Source organism: Sinohyriopsis cumingii, unplaced genomic scaffold, assembly GCF_028554795.1.
Source record: "Sinohyriopsis cumingii isolate HCF-2022 unplaced genomic scaffold, ASM2855479v2 utg002964l, whole genome shotgun sequence".
NCBI lineage: Eukaryota > Metazoa > Mollusca > Bivalvia > Unionida > Unionidae > Sinohyriopsis > Sinohyriopsis cumingii.
The window spans coordinates 219,676-239,662 of record NW_028316353.1 but is presented as its reverse complement, the minus strand read 5'-3'; the positions used below and the strand labels follow the sequence as shown (position 1 = coordinate 239,662).

The 19,987-nt window shown below is 34.7% G+C and overlaps 1 protein-coding gene across 1 annotated transcript in view; it reads right to left on the bottom strand.

The window, feature by feature from the left end:
- The window catches only part of LOC149769950 (autophagy-related protein 16-1-like), an 85,180-nt gene extending 70,019 nt beyond the window's left edge, over window positions 1–15,161 (bottom strand). The window contains exons 1-5 of the mRNA XM_089949627.1: window positions 15,049–15,161; window positions 10,928–11,042; window positions 7,597–7,693; window positions 4,795–4,868; window positions 3,383–3,473 (exon numbers count right to left, since the gene is read on the bottom strand). Of these exons, the coding sequence (XP_089805753.1) occupies window positions 3,383–3,473; window positions 4,795–4,868; window positions 7,597–7,693; window positions 10,928–11,042; window positions 15,049–15,151 (480 nt within the window). The 5' untranslated portion in view covers window positions 15,152–15,161. The remainder of the gene's footprint in view (window positions 1–3,382; window positions 3,474–4,794; window positions 4,869–7,596; window positions 7,694–10,927; window positions 11,043–15,048) is intronic.
- Window positions 15,162–19,987: the final 4,826 nt, after the last annotated feature.

Below are 19,987 nucleotides of genomic sequence, written 5' to 3'. Positions count from 1 at the left end.
GCAAGTGTATTGTGTCATAAATGAGATGGTCTTATAATGGGTTATGATAATACTATACACAGAAGCCATACAAGTGTACTGTGTTATAAACGAAATGGTCTTATAATGGGGTAGAATAATGCTATCCACAGAAGCCATATAAGTGTATTGTGTTATAAACAAGATGGTCTTATAATGGGTTATAATAATACTATACACAGAAGCCATACAAGTGTACTGTGTTATAAACAAGATGGTCTTATAATGGGTTATAATAATACTATCCACAGAAGCCATACAAGTGTACTGTGTTATAAATGAGATGGTTTTAAATGGGTTATAATACTGTCCACAGAAGCCACATAAGTGAACTGTGTTATAAACAAGATGGTCTTATAATGGGTTATAATAATGCTATCCACAGAAGCCATAGAAGTGTACTATGTTATATACCCCAAGTATCTTAACTTTGGTATATAATATAAATATGGGTATGCTGTAGTTGGTATACTGTATGCCAGTATATGAGAAGGTGTATTGTATATGAAATCATATTATATCAGATTAACTGTTTGAAATAAGCACTTAAAATTTCAGATTAAAAATCATTAAATATAACAGGCATAGTCATACCAATGTTATAGGAGGGACAGTCTTGTACTGACTCAGAGATGCTTAACAAAGTGAGAGAATGGACCCATGATTAAGGAAGTTCATACTAACATGGATATAATTGCAAATTAGAGAACTACCCTTTGATATTGACTCTAGGACTGTACCGAACAGTGGATTTAACTATTCAGCTGAATACAAATATAGACCCATAACTATTCAGCCAAATATGAATATGAATACAAATAGTGACTGAATGCTCCGAAATAATTTTTTTTAGCAGGTCTAATGACATTTTAAATAATTATAAAGTAACTAACAGTGAACACGTGAAGGTTCAAAGTAACAAAGGCATTACAAAAATATCAAAGTGCTACATTTAAACATCTTGATAATGCTTTATATGTTAACTAATAACAAGATTCAAATTATCAAATGCAGTACAACAGTTACTGCTGCATGATGAATACATTGGCTTTAAAAAATTAAAAAATAAAAATTAAAAACGAGTCTCTCAACAATGTCTGCCAATAGACAGCATCTGTTGTCTGACATGGTGTTGCCAGCAGCACTGAACTGACATTCACCTGGGGCGCTTGTTGGCGGTGCAGCTAGATAACATTGGGAGTAACAACAGAGTAAAGGAAACGTGTCAGCATTGGTCTGCCACTATGACACTGGGTCAATATCCCTAGGGATATAAGGCTCATTCTGAAATTTGTTCAACTGGTTGTCGATACGAATTGAAGGACTCTTTTATGATTACAATGAGTCTGCTGTTCATGAAGGTTGACCTAATTATACTATTTGTATTTGGCTGCATCATACTATTCGGCCAAATATAATAAACTTATTTAATATATTATTCGGGGCCAAAGCAAATACGAAGTGAATATTCAGTAGATGCCTAATCGACTCTAATATCAAAATAATAAGTAGAAATACTTTTCATATATATGTATTAATGAATCAATTAAATGGTCTTACCACTGACAATAATAGACATGGTTATAAATATGACAGCAGCAATGTGGACATATCTTACAATGTGCAAACTTGTGAGCACATTATGAAACGTGATTAAAATAACAGATGCAAGCCAATGTTCATGCACTTTCAAGTAATGGTATTTCCTTGAGTGCCCAATCAAGAACTTTTATCTTGAACTTAAGATTAATATGAATGTTATTAATACAGGACATATAAATTTACTAGGAATCAGATGCAAAACAGATTAGGCAAGCATCACCAGAAAATAATGCAACTGACTTACCATATATACTCACTTATAAGTTGATTCAAACTGCTAACAACACAGATCCTGATCTGCTGTAACATAATGTGCCAGCATATCAGAATCTATATTTGTTCTACTGGTCACTCCTAACAAACTGCACAGACCCAGATCTGCTGGCATATTATGCAACAGCAGATCTGGGTCTGTGCAGTTTGTAGTAGAACTCATCCTATAAGCAAGTATATACAGTTGGAATTTCTGAAACAACGTTAAAAGAGAATAATTTAGAAAATTTTCTGTTAGTAAATTATTATGCTATACTTTTCTGTAAAGATGGGAAAACAGGAGGTGGGCTTTTAGTTTATGTCAGAAATGGAATTATAGTTAAATGATGTAAAGATCAAGAACTGAACCTAGTCATTTTGGGTTCAGATTTCTCCACAAAATTCCAAACCCTTTCTTACTGGCTTCACATACAGGCCACCCACCACATCCCATATCAATTGGAATACAGATTATGAATGAGAAATTGAAACATTTCTGAAAGATGATGAAGAATATATTACATTCTTGGTAATATAAACAAGAATTTACTCAAAAGAACAGGAAGGTCAAAATTACATCATTTTAACAACGTCAACTCTCTGATGGGCTTGGAACAGATACTGGGGCAATAACTGAAGACATAGATGATATCTTAGATATATTGATAGACTCGATGTTTAAGTCAATCAACATGCACCATTAAAAACACAAGAATAAAACATGATCATCAACCAGGCTGAATTACTTCTCAAATATTGGATGCAATTAAAATGAGAGACAACTTGAAAGCTTCAGGTAGTGAAGAGTATACAATATTGAAAAAGAAAGTAAATCTTCTATGAACTTAGATATCATATGACAGGGCTGCAGTACCAGAGCATGCCAATTCTACACACTCTGGCATTACATAACTGCATTTTTCTAAAAGAGCATGCCAGTCCTACACACTCTGACATCATACACCATGGCTGTACTACCAGTGCATGCCAATTCTACACTCTGACATAACATGACTGTTTTACTACCAATACATGCCAATTCTACACTCTGACATCATACACCATGGCTGTACTACCAGTGCATGCCAATTCTAAACACTCTTACATCATATGACTGCATTTTACAACCAAACCATGCCAGTTCTACACACTCTGACGTTACACACCATGGCTGTCCTACCAATGCATGCCAATTCTACACTCTCAGTCATCACACACTATGGCTGTCCTACCGATGCATGCCAATTCTACACATTCTGACATCAAATGACAGGCTTTTATTACCAAAGCATATGATCTATGGAAAAAAACATGCATGCACCTTCCACTTTGGAAGTACTTTCTGACCAATAATTTACCAATAAATCATTTCCCAGAGTTCACATAGTATTCCTATTAATGAAATAATTGTAATTTGTAATCTTCAATTAAATTGGCTTTAGCGATAAAGAATATTTATATTTTTTGTATTGCACAGGAACTGAACAGATTGTCTGATATATATTTATACCTGGTTGGTGGCCTCCAGTTCTATGATGACGTTTTCTAGATGTCTGATTTCAGATTTTAGACTTTGCTCGTTTATCGCCGCATCTGTCAACCTGAAATGTGACACAAATGTGCATGAGTAAAAATGTGCCAAGGATGAACATGCATTAATATAAATTGATACTAATATTTTTACTTCACTTAGAAATTGAGTATTCCATACAAAATCTGTGGTTTAAGGTCATAATACTTTACCAAAGTTACAACCTTGTTCTAGAGCACGGTCAGAATTTGTTTGACAAAATAGAATAGAATGCATCCCATTAGTTTTATTTCACATACTAAACCCTGAAACTGCTGTCTCTTTATTTGTTCTCTTTAACTTTTTTAAATTTTTAAATTCAACCAACATGCATACCTTATGCGTGCTGGAATAAACTTGTACACTTTGGTCAAATGGTTCACAACATATGGCTGTTGATCTATTACAGAAGACGATACACATAAAACTGGAGTAAATATACCTAATTATTGCTTAGCTTATTTACTGACAACAAACAAAGTCCCTGCTTCCAAGTCCTGTATGTTATAGTCCTGGGCACTCAGATTTAAAAATGTTGCCTATAGTATCCTATATATACTGGACTCTTACCATTAGTCTCTTATAACTCAAGCCAAATGGCAAAAAACAAAGATCCTGTTCTGCCATAGCATCATGCTACTGCGGATCAGGGTCTATGCTGTCTATTATACTCTTAACAAACTGCACAGACTTAGATCTGTTGGCACATTATGCAACAGAAGATCTGGGTCTGTGCAGTTTGCAGTTGGACTCATCTTATAAGCAAGTATATATGGTAATTTGCTATACAGGCGGGTTTTTTTTATGCAAATGACCCTGGGCTTTCATTCTGAAACTTCTAATGATAGCTTTGGTAGACCTTGTACTGTTAATATAAGACAAATTGAAATAGCAAGATAGAGTTCCAATAAATTCATCGCAAATTAAAATGCATACCTCTTATAAGAAATGAAGAAATACTGATATCTTTTGATTTAAAGCGGCACCCAATGGTAACTGAACTATATGTTTATAAGATGTTTAAATAATTATAATTTTATTAAAGAGGTGACAAATATTTTCAGAATTATGCCCAAACTTACAAGAAGAAGAAAAAGAACCAGAGCTGTTTGAGAACAATTAACATAGCATATATTTTGTCAATGTTGATTTTTAACTTTGAATACATGTACAAAAATACTGAATGTGGTAAAGACATGGTTGATATTATGTTAATGTATGACAAGTTCTGAATACTTGAACTTTTAATACATGCAAACAAAATAATGAATATGGTTGAGACCAATTAACATGGTAGTTACATGAATGTATTTATGTTTTTTTTTTTTTAAATGCATGTACAAAAATAATACTTGGAATCTTTGAGCTGAATTTCTCTTTCTTTTTCCTGGATGAAATTATTCAAGTCTATTATCTGCTGTGCATTCTGGAAAATAAAATGAAAAAAGAATAGTGCACAAATATACAGCATGAAAACAGTTTTGAATGGTGAGCGAAATGATACAAAATCAAACTACCTCATTAAGATCAATATACTGGTTAAAAATAATTGCTACGACAAAAATGTATATATAGTTTGCTTATCAGCAGTCTTCTCAGGATTTTATGAATCATATCACATGTACAGCATTTAGGCCTTAAAGCTTTTTACAATACAGGTAGTGCCAAACAGAAAATATGCAGCAATAACCATTGCAAATATCCATTTTCAATTTAAATTTGACTCGGTGACAGAGAATTCTAACAGGACCTGAATATCTGTTGTCTTCTATTAATCCTCTTAAAGCATCCAAAACCAAATATGATCAACCATGTCTCCACCTGATCATATTACTGTACATCTGTAACAGTGTGTACTGAAAAAGCCAATCTCTGCATCCTATTTCTTTTCAGATCAACACAAATTTCTTTTTGACAAATTATCTTCATTAATCAAGAAAGGTAGCACACATGCATTAGATTCCTGAACATTATGTGTGCATTAGATCCCTGAATGCTAAGTCCTAAATTGTTAATTTCCAGTTATATCATTTCCATGAGTAAGTAGTCAGTTAACCTGACTCTGGCTTTACATAAAATTCTCAAATGTCTTCCTGTCAGTCAGTTTTGAACAGCTGCTTATGAAATTCATGACAGCATTAGAATTAAAGACAAACAAACAACAAGTAAAACAGCGTGCAATAAACACATATGGCACCTTAATGCCAAGTTCTAATCTTTAAAAAAAAGACACCTGATGATTTTGTTCAATATGAGGAGATATCAACTTTTTCCTTGAAGAAAATATAATCTGAACTCCTTAACTGCAAACTCGGTTCTAATACAGAATGCTTAATATGTACTCAGTTAAAATTTAATTACTGATGTAAAATGTGCAAGATATCAATTTTTGGAGCAAAATGTGTTTCTACTATACACTCACCCACATCTTGTGACTTTTTTAAGCAACAAAAGTGTTCAGTGTTGTCTGCTTGCCAAGACATATGTTACACAAGAGTGGTCTGTACTGGGATAAAGGGACAGGTACTAAATTCTTTCATTCTCAGTTATTACTGTAGTGGAGGCTAATATTCTTCCAAGGATGTAATTACAGGAAAGGCTTGGACGGAAGTGCCCATATTATGATTGGGTAAATGTTATCAAAGAAATATTTTACTCCAAATATTGGTTTCTTCCTCGAATTCATTACACTCAGTCATAATATATTAGGAAAAAAGCTAAGAAGTTGAGGAAGTTACTTCCCCTTACCCAGGCGTCGGTTCTGGCTCTGCTATCAAACTGAATATTAAGCAGCCTCCAGTCTTATGTGAGATACAGATTAGGGTTAGGATAGGTCAATCAATGGATGCAGCAGTCTTGAGAAAAAGTGTTGCTCCTGCAAATCCAATAGGAGTAACCTGCGATGTTACACAGCTGGGAAGGTAGCCTATTGCACTCCTGATATAGGTTCCATGATGATGCATTGAGGTCTTTCACATGAAAGGTCTCTGACACAAAAGCTGAAAAATGGATCAGAATTCCAGCCCATGGCTTGAATGATGTTGATCAGGAAGCAGTTTCATTCAAATGCTATGCTGGTTGGAACTGCCCAAACCTCATAAGCTAATATGAATGCCAGCAATAGAGAACTGGAACCATGACAAAACTTCAAATTCATTTTAAGCATTTCATCTTATTAATTCAAAGTCATTATTGGTTGAAAGATGATTTTTTTTGGTGGTCTTTTTTCTCACACTGAAGTCCACAGAAGAAATACTGTAAAGACACGATATCATCCTGTGTATATTCCAAGCATATTCAGTTACTAATTTCTGTAACACATATTTTCTTCAAGGACATCTAATCCTTATTTATCACCTTTAATTTCATCATATTTCTAGAACTTTTTCAGCTAAATAAGTGTACCTAGCTGACAGGGTTTTTATTCAGTACTGCTTTGGTATTGTAAGTGTTCATTTAAACTTTCACAGATGGGATAGGAGGACCAGCACACAGCCCTGCTTTACTCCATTTTTTACGGGGAATGGTTCAAATGACTCGCCATGACTCATGACATCATGGAACTGTCAAAACATAATGATGAATTTCTCCAGGCATCCAAATTTTGCCGTGACCTTCCAAAGGGCTCTACAGCTGACTTTGTCTAGTCAATGAATGTCATGTACAGGTTCAAGTTTAGTTCCTGGTATTTTTCCTGGGGTTGATGAGCTGCAAACATCATGCCTGTGGTATCTTGTCCTTTTCTGAAGCCACAATGTAACTCAGGCAGGACTCACTGATTGATGTGATGCACATAACGATTCAGCAGACATCTGGCAAATATTTTGCCAGTGTTGCCACAGGTTTGTTGGTTGCCTTACTGCTTGTACAAGTGGATAACAGATACATCCTTGTACTTCAGGGGCAAAATTCCTTGAGTCCCACATTGACTGAAAGGCTTAAAGTAAAGAGGACACTAAGAAATGGAATAAATCAGAGAAATTTGCAAAACTAAATAATCACAGACAGAATAAGAATAAATGAAAATGAAAAGCAAAATAGGCCAAGGCGAACTCATTCAACTAATAAGCTACGAATGAACTTGTATGGGTCAGCAAAACAACTCTCTCTCCCTTATGTCTATACAAAGCATGAAGGAAATAATATAACTTTACCTCACTTTTCTTGCGATGTAACTCAGTTAATTCTTCCTGCTGACGAAATAATTTCTGCTCAAATGCCTGGGTCATTGGAGTACCACCTCCACCTCCACTAAGAAAAGGAAAAAGAACATTTTAAAGAGCTATACATAAAATGATGTAACAAAACCTTGAAAGTACAGTCAAATCTGAGTATGAAGAATATTTAGGAGACCATCAAACTGTCTTCATCAGCAGGTGCTCTTTGTCGCAAATCTTTTTTATGACTACTAAGGGCCCTAACCATTTATGTACATCTGATTCTCATTATCTACACATACAATCTATACCCATTATAATGCTTCATATTATACCAACACTCTCACATAGAGAAGAGATTTTTCCACTCATTCCTGCATCAAACCACCATTTCACCAGCTGACAAATTTTGGATAAAACTGGCATTTTCTCACTAAATGGCCCTGATATTTTCTTGGTTGATGCTTCCAGTCCATATTAACTCAGCTGTATCTATTTATCAGGTTTATCAGGCAGTAATTATAATTGGCATAGTGCTGACACTTTCACTTTTCACAATAATGCTAATCTTGGAACAATGAATATGAGGGAATCTTGAAATTAATATAAGCTTCAAGCAAAACTTAAAAGGCACATTAAAGTACTTTTATTCAACCAATTTTAAGCATCAAACTTCTGTATAAAAAAATTTCACATATCACTCAACACTTAAACTTCAAAAATTCATTATAAATACAACTGTCCCAAATGTATACTACCTCTCTGTGCTGTCCCATTCCAAGGTACATTCTCTCTGATGTCAATAGACTATATTCCTTTGATACAATGGTATCTGTATTTCTGTGTCACATTTGGTAATTAATGCTAATTGAATCTGGGGCCCCGAGTGGCCGAGTGGTCTAAAGCGCTCTCCATTACAGATCACTGCCATCTCACCTCTGTCTGCATAGGTTCGAGTCTCGGATTCAGCCAATGTGGGTATGTAAGAAAGCTTGCCAGTAGCTTCTTGTGGGTCGATGGTTCTTTCCTGGGGGTTTCCCGGGTTCTTCCTCCACCATTAATACTGGCCGCCATGTATAGCCTATCAAGTACTGAAAAATGGCATTAAACCCTAAAACAGTAATAACAACAACTAATTGAATTCAATTAAATTTAACTGTTTATTTTCCATTTTATCTTTTTCATCCATCTGTCTGTATGTCTATTTAACTATCTACACCACTCCTTCAATAACTAGCGAACCTGCTTATAACACGGGATCAGGTGTTGATCCCATGTAATAACCAGAAATTAACCCACTTATAACATGGGGTCAGGTGTGGATCCCATGTTATAACCAGAAATTAACCTGCTTATAACACAGGACAGGTGTGAATCCCATGTTATAACCAGAAATTACTAAAAATATTTATCCCTATTTGTTGAACTTTAAGAAAATTGCAATCAAAATTGGCAACTGAAAGTTTCATATATCACTCGTTTTATCCTCAAAAATGGTATCAATATTATGAAATTATCAACTTTTAATAAGAAGCCTATAACCTGTTACATTTTCTTTCCAAAGATATTCTTAGTACACCTTAATTAACGACATTCATTGAAATTTCAATGAAAATATCACTTATGCCTAGTGGAGGCAGTACATAAAATAAATAAATACCAATTAAATAATTTAGTATCAAGTGAAATTTGTATTTTAGTTCAATCATTTTGTACCTTGTAAGCATATTCATCAGAAATGCAATGTGTCCTCATGTATTTAAAAATAAAATGTGTCCATCTACCATAACAGCTATGTCTGTGAGCATTTCTCTGAGAACTTAATTAAGTGCCAACCATGTTTTGATATCTGACTAGTGGAAGTATTTGTTGAATTGTTGCATTGAATTAAAAGCTGGACTTCTTTGTATTATCACTTTAAATATGTGTTCTGAATCAAATAAAAGAGGTGGAATAAAAGAAAATTTAAAAGTCATGCAAATCCTACATGCTTAAAATCTAGCAGCCCTGGTCGTATGTCGGATGAACTCATTTCATTTGATCAATCGCACACTGTTATAACAGTTATTTGTGTAAGTAATATAATTAAACTACCTTCAATTAACCTGCTCAGTCATAACTGTGATCAAAGATTGCAAGGCAACCAAGCAAAATGAAAACTTCATAAAATAAAAAGCTTTGTTCAAAGATACGGACCATTGTGGGGGTAATGAGTTTCAGGGAATTCCAGAATTGGCACTTTGAGATATCAGCGAGGATGATAAGAAGTTTCAATGAAATAATGGCATCAAGAGTTTTCTAACTGAACAATCCAAAATTGAGTAGACAATTGTCTCACGAAATAAATATCACTAATTTTTGAAAAAAGGAATCTTCTTTGGTGGTTTATCCACAGTTTGGTTCCTGCATAATAGACTCCATACTTTGCACTACACTAATACTTACCATTCCTGGAACCGGACTAATCAACAAAACAAAAAGCAGTGATGTAATAATATACAAATGCTTTCGCATACACGTGATAGTTGTTGAAACAAGTTGGTGTGATGTGTGATGTGATTTGGATTTTTAACAAAGCTTTAACAATTTTTCAGTCATATCACTATGATGTCTGCAATGTGGCAGTTTTATAGTGATGTCTAGCACTGGGGCATCATGCCACAGTCATGTAGCACGATGTCCCACCCAGTCACATTATCCTGACACCAGGCTGACCAGTCCTAACACTAACCTCTTAATGCTGAATGCCCAGTGAGGCAGCTGTTAGTACCATTTTTGTAAGTCTTTGGTATGACTTGGCCGGGGATCGAACCCATGACCTCCCGCATCCAAGAAAGATGCTCTAACCACCAGGCCACCGGAGCGGTCTTGAAACAAGTTGGAATAGTGTTAACGATCTTTCAGATGCAAGACATTTTGAAAATAAATGTAATTTACACAGAATAATGAATAACATCATTAGAAAAAAACAGTAATTTAAAAAAAAATTCTCAATGCGATTATAATAAGAGGTTTCAGTATTTAAACAGCTAAGTTCCCAATTCCACCCTCACCTCCATGATTTTCTGGATCTCTAGCGGATTTATTTGGGAGGTCCCTCAGTAACTCATGCCCTCACTTATAGTGCAGTCTATCTTTTTGGACCCCGTTGAGACTGAGTTATTAAGTTATCAAGGGAGAGGTATATGTTGCTAATTACTAGTTCAGACCAATTATGTTAGTAACTCATAATACCCATTTATTTCTTTGAATAATTGTTGGTGACTTCATGAATTTAAAAACTACATATTTCTATACATTAAGCACATTTACACACTGTGTTACTTACCCACTCTCTGCCTTAACCTGAAGGATCATGTTTTCCTCTCGCAATTTCTCTGCCTCTATTGTCAACTGTATATTTTTAGCCTTCAGGGAGGAGGCGCTGTCAAACAAACGGGTATCTGAAACAAAGAAATACAGTGAAGTTTCAACTGACCATTGGCCAACTGTCACTCAGTTACTGCTCATTGTGATCTCTATGGAATGACCCATCACTGTAACTTTCTACAATCTGCTAGTCTTCTTGCTGGTGATCCCTGCAGACTGACCCTTAACTACATGCCAAATAACAGTAAGCACTGACCTTTCTACAGCTTGTTTGTCCTAGTGGTCTTGTTAGTGATCCCTGTGGATCAACCCTTGACTGTATGCCATCGACTTTTATGCCAATTACTTCTGTTTTCAGTTATTGATGATTTAAAACATTTATATGCACTCCCAAAACAATGTAACCAGAGAAATCTGCATTATGATCAGTGGAAATCAAAGACACTTATATAGGAATTTTACTTCTCTGTTTTATTCAAAGAAATCTTAAAAAAGTTACGCACTTGATGAGGAATACCTTTGACTTCTCTTGAATAGCATAAATTTATCCCGATGTTATGAAGAAAAAATAATCCTGAATTTACGCTGAAATGCAAAATATGTGCTAGCATTTAAGCAGGAACAGCCCATGTTCATGATGTTGAATATACACAACTTTGAGAAAGCTGGATTCTCATATAAAAAAACATACAGCATGTATATGGTATGGGATAGACAGGGATGGTCCTGGCTTTTAAAAAGCTGTCGCCAAAAAATCGCCAACCTCAATATTTTGTCGCCAATTTTCAAAAAGTGTCGCCAAAACAAGTAGTGTACATTTTTCCAAGTGTTAATTTAGTCTATTAATGTAACAGGCAATGAAAATTACAAAAGATGGGTTAGTTAATACTTTAATTACAACAAGTATTAACAAAATGTTACAAAGTGTTACATGAAGATCGTCGCGATTTTAGGGCTGCCCACTTGTTGAATGCAGTTTCAAAGTCTAATTTTTCACATCTGTACATGCCGATTCTCATTAAATTCTCGAGAGATGAGAGGCAGAGCTTATTTCTGATGTCAGTTTTTATGAGGTTCATCTTACTGAATCCACATTCACAGTCCACAGTGCTGACAGGTGACACCAGTAGTCTCTCAGCAGCCCACCCCCCTTTATGGCTGAGCTTCACAAAGCTTGTAGTGAATTGTTCCTAAATCCCAAGAATGATCACTGAATGCTGTATAAATTTTCTCGACAAGCAAAATAGGATCTCCATTCCCACGAATGAAACTTACACGAGTCAACACCTGGCAATATTGGACCGTATATAGAAGCATAAATTCACACCCAATTTAGGGATTCTTTCACTCCTGTATTTTGAGAAATAAATAATTATTATTAATTATGCAAAAACTGTTTTTTTTTTTGTTGTTGCTATTTCTTGTTGTGGAGTTTAAGTCTCTGCAACCGTAACACGGGATTGATGGCAAAAGGAAAAGATCAATGAGTAAAATGCTGCACTGGCGACAGATATAATTGTGATTGAGATTTTTTCCATTTGCTTTGTATTTATACACAGTAGTCGGTATTTCAAAGGTTATCAGTTTTCTATGAAGGTTCAGCAAAACTATTGTATTGGTATATGTAAAAAAAACAAAAAAAAAACAGAAGGATTAGCCATACAATTAATTGTATCTGTTCTATTCGCGTCTTCAGAAGTCGGTCACTTGTAGGTATAGTACGGTAGCATGATTGACTGTATCACAGAATACAGTACTCAGCCCAGATGTCAGCATAAGCAGATTATGATGTAACAATGCACTGTAAAAATGGGGTTGTCAATAAGAACAAAGGATCGTTTGTGTAACAGATTGATTCCAATGCATTGCTTAGTCAAGTTTGTGGCTTCCTTTCGTTCTCCCTTTTAATTTATCCAGTCCAAATCCATGATTGTATGTACAAATTAAAGAACCAAAAAGTATGTCGCCAAAAAAATCGCCAGATGGGATATTTCTGTCGCCAATAAGGAAAAGAAATCGCAATTTGTGACATTGGCGAAGCCCAGGACGATCCCTGGATAGACCATTTAATATTATTACACTGAAATGCAAACTATGTGCTAATATCTAAGATACAAGAGAATGTGTTCTCAAGGTTATACATACATAACTTTGAGCAAGTTAGACTATCACATAAAATAAAATATTTTTACATTTGTGAAAGATAAAAATTATAATACAAAATACAACCTAGTACAGTTTAAAGATGCGGAAAAAACTCACTAATGATCTCTGTCTCTCTATCTCTTGCTCTTTTACATACATATATCTGAGACTAACATACATTTATGTAAGTGCCCCTGCACACAGATATGTTATTAAGTGTATGAATGCATCTTCTTTTCTTCATGACATATAGAAATTCAGTATGAGATTGAACTTAACTTCATCAATGTCTGTATACAAACTTAACTTCATCAATGTCTGTAGATGAACTTAACTTCATCCATAACTTTATATTACCTGAACAATACATGGTCAGTTACCTTTCAGGAATAATTTTTGCTTTTGTATGTTCAGGCAATAACTACACTTTTTGAAGTTTTAGTTACCTCTTTATATTCCTGTGTCACAAGAAAAATGTATGTCAATGAGAACTAGGTAACTATCAGAACTTGTGCAATTTCATTTCACTTCAGTCAGGTACTAATGTGATTTTGTTATCAATTTTTGGGATATTCATCTGTTTTTATTGTTCTTTCATATGAAAATCAACAAAATATATTCTGCAAACTGCAATAGAAAATAAGGAAATTATTGCATCTGTACGTAACAGATAATACAGTATTGTGTGTTTCTGTGGTGATAATATCTGACAAACCTGAATCTATTTTTAAATGCTTTACAGAAAACAAACAAGTTATTATCTTTTATTCAAACCTGAATTTCCCATCATTATCTACAGGCTTATATGAAAAGATCTCAGTTGGATGACTTCTCCTTTTTTGGGTCATGCTTAGTGACACCCCACCCCCCACTACATCAAAACACAATTTAGTTATCTCATCATCACCCCAACAAAGTCTGAGAATATGGCAGGTATGAGAATGCAAAGCCTAAGCTTTGGTTACTGGTATACTGCTGCTTATGGTCACAAAGAATGTCAAAATAAATTGAGTACATAAGAATCTGTTTAAATTCACCAGAAATGAAAAGGGTCATTTTGCAAGAATATTGGGAAAATTGTTGCAAATAAACAGTTAAATATGGCACAATCCTTAAAAAGTCTTTGGGACAAACTAAATCTGCGAGAATAGGACAAAAAGTGAATTCTTATACCATGAACACAGCTTTCTTTTCTACTAATATTAGAACCTACTTCCAATGTTGGCTGGGTGCTAAAATGAGGATATGTGTAACAATGGCACTTTTTCTGGCACATTATCAGGAAGATTTAAGATGCTATATATACATACTTAAACAAATTAAAAAGTGCCCTTATTTAACAACAGAATTGGTGAATTTCAGCATAGAAACACATGTAAAATAGCGTCTGTCTTCATACAATAGTTTCGGTTGGATCATCCACCATAGTTTATCTACTGACTAGTTTCATTTTCAGCTAGTTTGTCTTATTTGGAAACATAAACAGATCATGGTAAATATAGTTGCATTTTTATCATGTGCCAAAGTTCCAGAAAAACATAATTCTACATAGATGGTAAATTTTCAATGAAGTAATCTTTAAGTTTTATTTCTTTCGATGCAATATACAGATTCACTTCGTAGACATGGCTACGACAGCGAAGCTGTTTTCTTTACCAAAATACCAGTTTTTCGAGAAGGAATTTCAAACTGTTACCTCAAGGCCTATGTGTTAAATTCTTGCAAACGCAATTTATAAAGAATATTCAATAAAAACACGTTAGCTAAGAGAATATATTACCTATTCAAAGGATCTGAGACTAAACGACACGATCTCACAGTTACCTCGAAAATAGGTTTCAACAATGTACTTGAGGAAACTTTGTCCGTATTTTTGGTTTATCGTTTAATACCAATGTCTTCTGTTCCTATAAAAATGCAGATAGTATTACTCACTGGCTTGTATTAAAGCTTCAAATCCATGTCTCTCTCGCTTGTTCCGATGTTTGAGTTGATGAAGTATATGTTGCCTCCAGGAAGTTGAGCCAGGAGTCGCCATCTTCCTAACAAGTACCGAATTACGCATGCTTTTAGAATGGTGCAGAATTTACGTTTGTGATGTTTTAAGATTGTACAATGGTATTGTATAATCTGCGTAATACACCGAAAACAGTGCAAACGTTTTAGTGCAGTTTAATAGTTTGACACCAAATCAAGAATTATATGGCAACCATATCTAAGTATTCGATTTCTTGATAAAGTTTGAGGAAACCATCTAATATAATTTGAAATCGTTTAATACTGAAAATATGTTTATCCATAATGACAGAAACAAACATATCAACCGTAATAATGAAATCATTTCGCAAACCAGTATTGGGATATCATCGTGTTGGTAAAGATGTACTTGATAATTTTACGGCTCTCAGATCTTGAGCTTTTTTATTTTATTTTATTTATTCAAGTATTTTCATGTGTACATGTTTTACAGCAGTTTGAATCACCATGTATTGGTAATAGCCAACTTAGTTTAGTTAATAATAATAATAATAATAATAAGCAGCAGGGAGGGTGAACAACCTCTAATTGATTCACCCGTGTTTCGTCAAAATACGACTTCCTGGAGGATCGTCAAAAAATGATTTTAAAAAAAAATGCGATATTTAGCGTAAAACAACTTTATCGGTGACCAATTGGTTTACGTGTTATCGCTGATAGTTTTTTTTTTCTTCGATGTAACTTAAGAAAAAATTACGCGATCGTGTCGGTGACTCGTTGAGAGTGTGGCCCTCCCTGCTGCTCTGAATTAAAACATTTTATCTAACCCGATTCGATACCGTGTTCGAGGGTCATGTAAATTTATTGTCACAAATCCGTGTGGAGTTATTTTAGCACGATTGAACAAATGTTTAAATTTATTTATATCCATATCACCACTACACCAAGTTTGATGTATATTTTGTAACGCGTGAGTATCTACTCCGTTAAATACAAGCAAGAATATTACAGTTATCCCTGATCACTTTTGATATTTGTGTATATCGCTGGGTCACATAAATGATGTCCGTGTTTTTATGCCTGCCTCTGGAAAATATCCTAGCTGGGTTTGATTGTTTATCCAGCATAACATCATCGTAAACAACTAAATTGTTAATTGACCCATCAATGGAATCAATGCTTGGCGCTTCATTAATGTCGGTAATAAACTCAACAAGATCATCTCCGCTCTCATTTACCAATTTTGCATTTTCATTATAATCCTTTAGCACTTCGTAGCAACGCTGATCGTCTATAGATGGTGCTATCAAATATAATTTATCCCATTTCATCCATTTCATTATTAAATTAAGTAGCAACTGTGTTTTGCCACTCCCAGATGGACCTATGATAATCATACGAACAGAATTTGGTAACGCTGCGTGATGCTTAACCGGGTCTCGTCGTTTTGTAGCAATAAAGTCAGTGATTTCCATTAGAAAATATATAAAAAGAATATGGATTTATATTGCTCCGAATTTTACCGTTAGATTGACGATCGGACCTTGTATCACTGTCATTGTAAGAAGCTTTTAGAATTACAATCTGAAAGAAAGAGTGAGGAAACTAGCACAATCACTATAAAAATAAAAAATAATATTGATTCTACTAGTTTCCTCAAACAGATGCAAGGTTTGAAATAACAATTCGAAGTTTCTATTGTTATCATTGTAGGAAACCTCAGAATGACGATCAGAAAGAAAAAGTGAGGAAACTAGCAGAATCACTATAAAAATAAAAAATAATATTGATTCTGCTAGTTTCCTCAAACAGATACAAGGTTTATGTCGTCAATCTGAGATCTGTAGAAACACTTTGGATGAACAAAATCTCAATGAGACTATTTAGTTTTTTCTTGACGCTGTTGTAAAAACTCTTCAACGGTTGGTATTGGTTTATTTTTTAGCACAATAATCGATAAGGGATCGATATCTCGGTCCACCACAGTCAGAACAAAGTTGATATTTACTCCGAACACCTTTATTGCACACTAAAAAGGGTTTAGGTCCCTCTCATTTATTTTTTCTTGAAGAAATCATATGAATCCCGCAAAATTCCGCGTAGACATTTTTTCTACACGGGATTGATGGTCCTTGTGGAAGCCATTTGCACTTGTTTGCAGCAAATAACGAAGTTGGCATTATATAAATTTATATCAATTAAATTGTAAATAGTAATTAGACTTTTGATTATATAATGTATATGGACTTTAACATCAACATAATAGATCCGAGACAATTTGTATTAGATATCCCAATTCGATACTCAGAAACAATCGAATGTGTATTTGATAATAGTTCTGACGATCAACTCATCGATAATGCCAAGACTGATTTATTTTATTTACGTGAATACTATTCCAGATATCTCAGTTCGATACGTGATGTTGTTTATTTTGATCGAAAATGTGAAGCTATCGATATTCTTACAGTAAAAAGTTATAACGATAATGAATTCCTATTGCCGGGAATCACTGTGCAACATTTTGATAAATTTTACGTGTTTGTGTCTGATAACGATTTTAACTTGATTTCACCTGCATTTGCCGGACAATCAGCTGTCACTGAAGTCATTCCTCGACAACGACAGCGTTATCCAGTATTTGATATTGACACTAAACGAGTTAACATCAATGACGTAATTGAATATTTTTCCAAATTATGCAACGCCAGCAATGATGAAATAATATTGTTTGAAACAAATAGTGGTTATCATGTGCTTATTAAATCAATGATCGTTAATTTTGACAAACACGCGGAGTTGATAAACACAGCAGCGGAACAAAATCCTGACTGGAGAATTGATAAACAAGCTGGACTTCATAGTATTAAACTTTCTGGAACAAAATCAAATAAACTTTTCTCGCTGTGTAAAAAACCTTATAGTAGTTATTCCGCGACAGAATTACTTTCTTGTCCTGTTTCAATTCAATCAACATGTATGGAGGTTGTTGATGTTATACTTCTTGTGTGTGCATCTGATGATTTATCCGAGTCTGATCTGATTAAAATCTCTACCGCGTTGACTGGACAACCGGATCAACTTCTCGGTGTGGTAAATACTAGCACTAATAGACTATCAGTATCAAGAAAACCAGGACATGTATGTAACATCTGTCAACGTAGACATGGATTTAATGAATTTCACGGATACGTGGAAGCTACATGCGATAATTGTCTGGTTTATGTTTACTCGGATTATTTTGTAGTGACCTGTCCGAGAGGGTCTGGCAGTATAAAAATTCCCCGTGAGGATATTGATGATCAAATTACTGCTGTTTTACAAAAAACATCCACTAATTCTATCATTAATGCCATTGTTGATAAACTACCAGAACAACAACGGGACCCTGAATACATCAAGTACTTGATGTCTGCAAGTTATCATCGAAGTGATTATCCTGGAACATTTCCTGACAGAATTTCAGATTATCGTTATGAAGAACCAGCAATACACGAATCAGGCTCCGGCTGTAAAATTATTCCCGACGGAGACTACATTGATGGATCAACCTGTGGGATGGGAAAAACTGAAACTGCTATGGCATCCATCAAACCAAACCAATCCGCGTTATGGATGTCCTATCGAAAAACTATTACAGAAAAAAATTAAATCTGATTACGGATTTAAAAGTTACAGTGATATTGCTGGAGATATTACGTTTAAGTCTGATGAATCCAAAAAAATTATTGACCAAGTGGAATCACTGGCTCGTGTACGAGGAATTCCAAATATTGTTATCGTAGATGAATGGCATGGGATTCGAAGACAGTGCTTTTCGTCAGTGGTGCACAATCGTTATCGTTGGGAGATTTTTGATGGATTAATCACAGCAGCGCAACGAGTAATTGTTCTTGACGCGGATGCAGACAGTGACGATTTGATATTATTTCGAGATAAACTAGGACGATCTGAGATGAAATTTATAATCAACGATTATAAACCCGATCATGATAAAAAATTTATTGTAGAGAATACTCATACAGATAATTTAGCTGTGTTGTTGAAATGTCTCGCGGAAAAAAATCACGCTGTGGTATTCACCCACAACAAAGCCAACACGAAATTCTCTGTAGAAGGAATTGCATCACAATTACAACAACGAGGATTTCGCACGAAATATTATCATGCTGAAACTGATCCAGCTAAATTATCTTTATGAATATTCTCTACAATAAATTTTTTTATCATGATCGGGTTTATAATCGTTGATTATAAATTTCATCTCAGATCGTCCTAGTTTATCTCGAAATAATATCAAATCGTCACTGTCTGCATCCGCGTCAAGAACAATTACTCGTTGCGATTAATCCATCAAAAATCTCCCAACGATAACGATTGTGCACCACTGACGAAAAGCACTGTCTTCGAATCCCATGCCATTCATCTACGATAACAATATTTGGAATTCCTCGTACACGAGCCAGTGATTCCACTTGGTCAATAATTTTTTTGGATTCATCAGACTTAAACGTAATATCTCCAGCAATATCACTGTAACTTTTAAATCCGTAATCAGATTTAATTTTTTTCTGTAATAGTTTTTCGATAGGACATCCATAACGCGGATTGGTTTGGTTTGATGGATGCCATAGCAGTTTCAGTTTTTCCCATCCCACAGGTTGATCCATCAATGTAGTCTCCGTCGGGAATAATTTTACAGCCGGAGCCTGATTCGTGTATTGCTGGTTCTTCATAACGATAATCTGAAATTCTGTCAGGAAATGTTCCAGGATAATCACTTCGATGATAACTTGCAGACATCAAGTACTTGATGTATTCAGGGTCCCGTTGTTGTTCTGGTAGTTTATCAACAATGGCATTAATGATAGAATTAGTGGATGTTTTTTGTAAAACA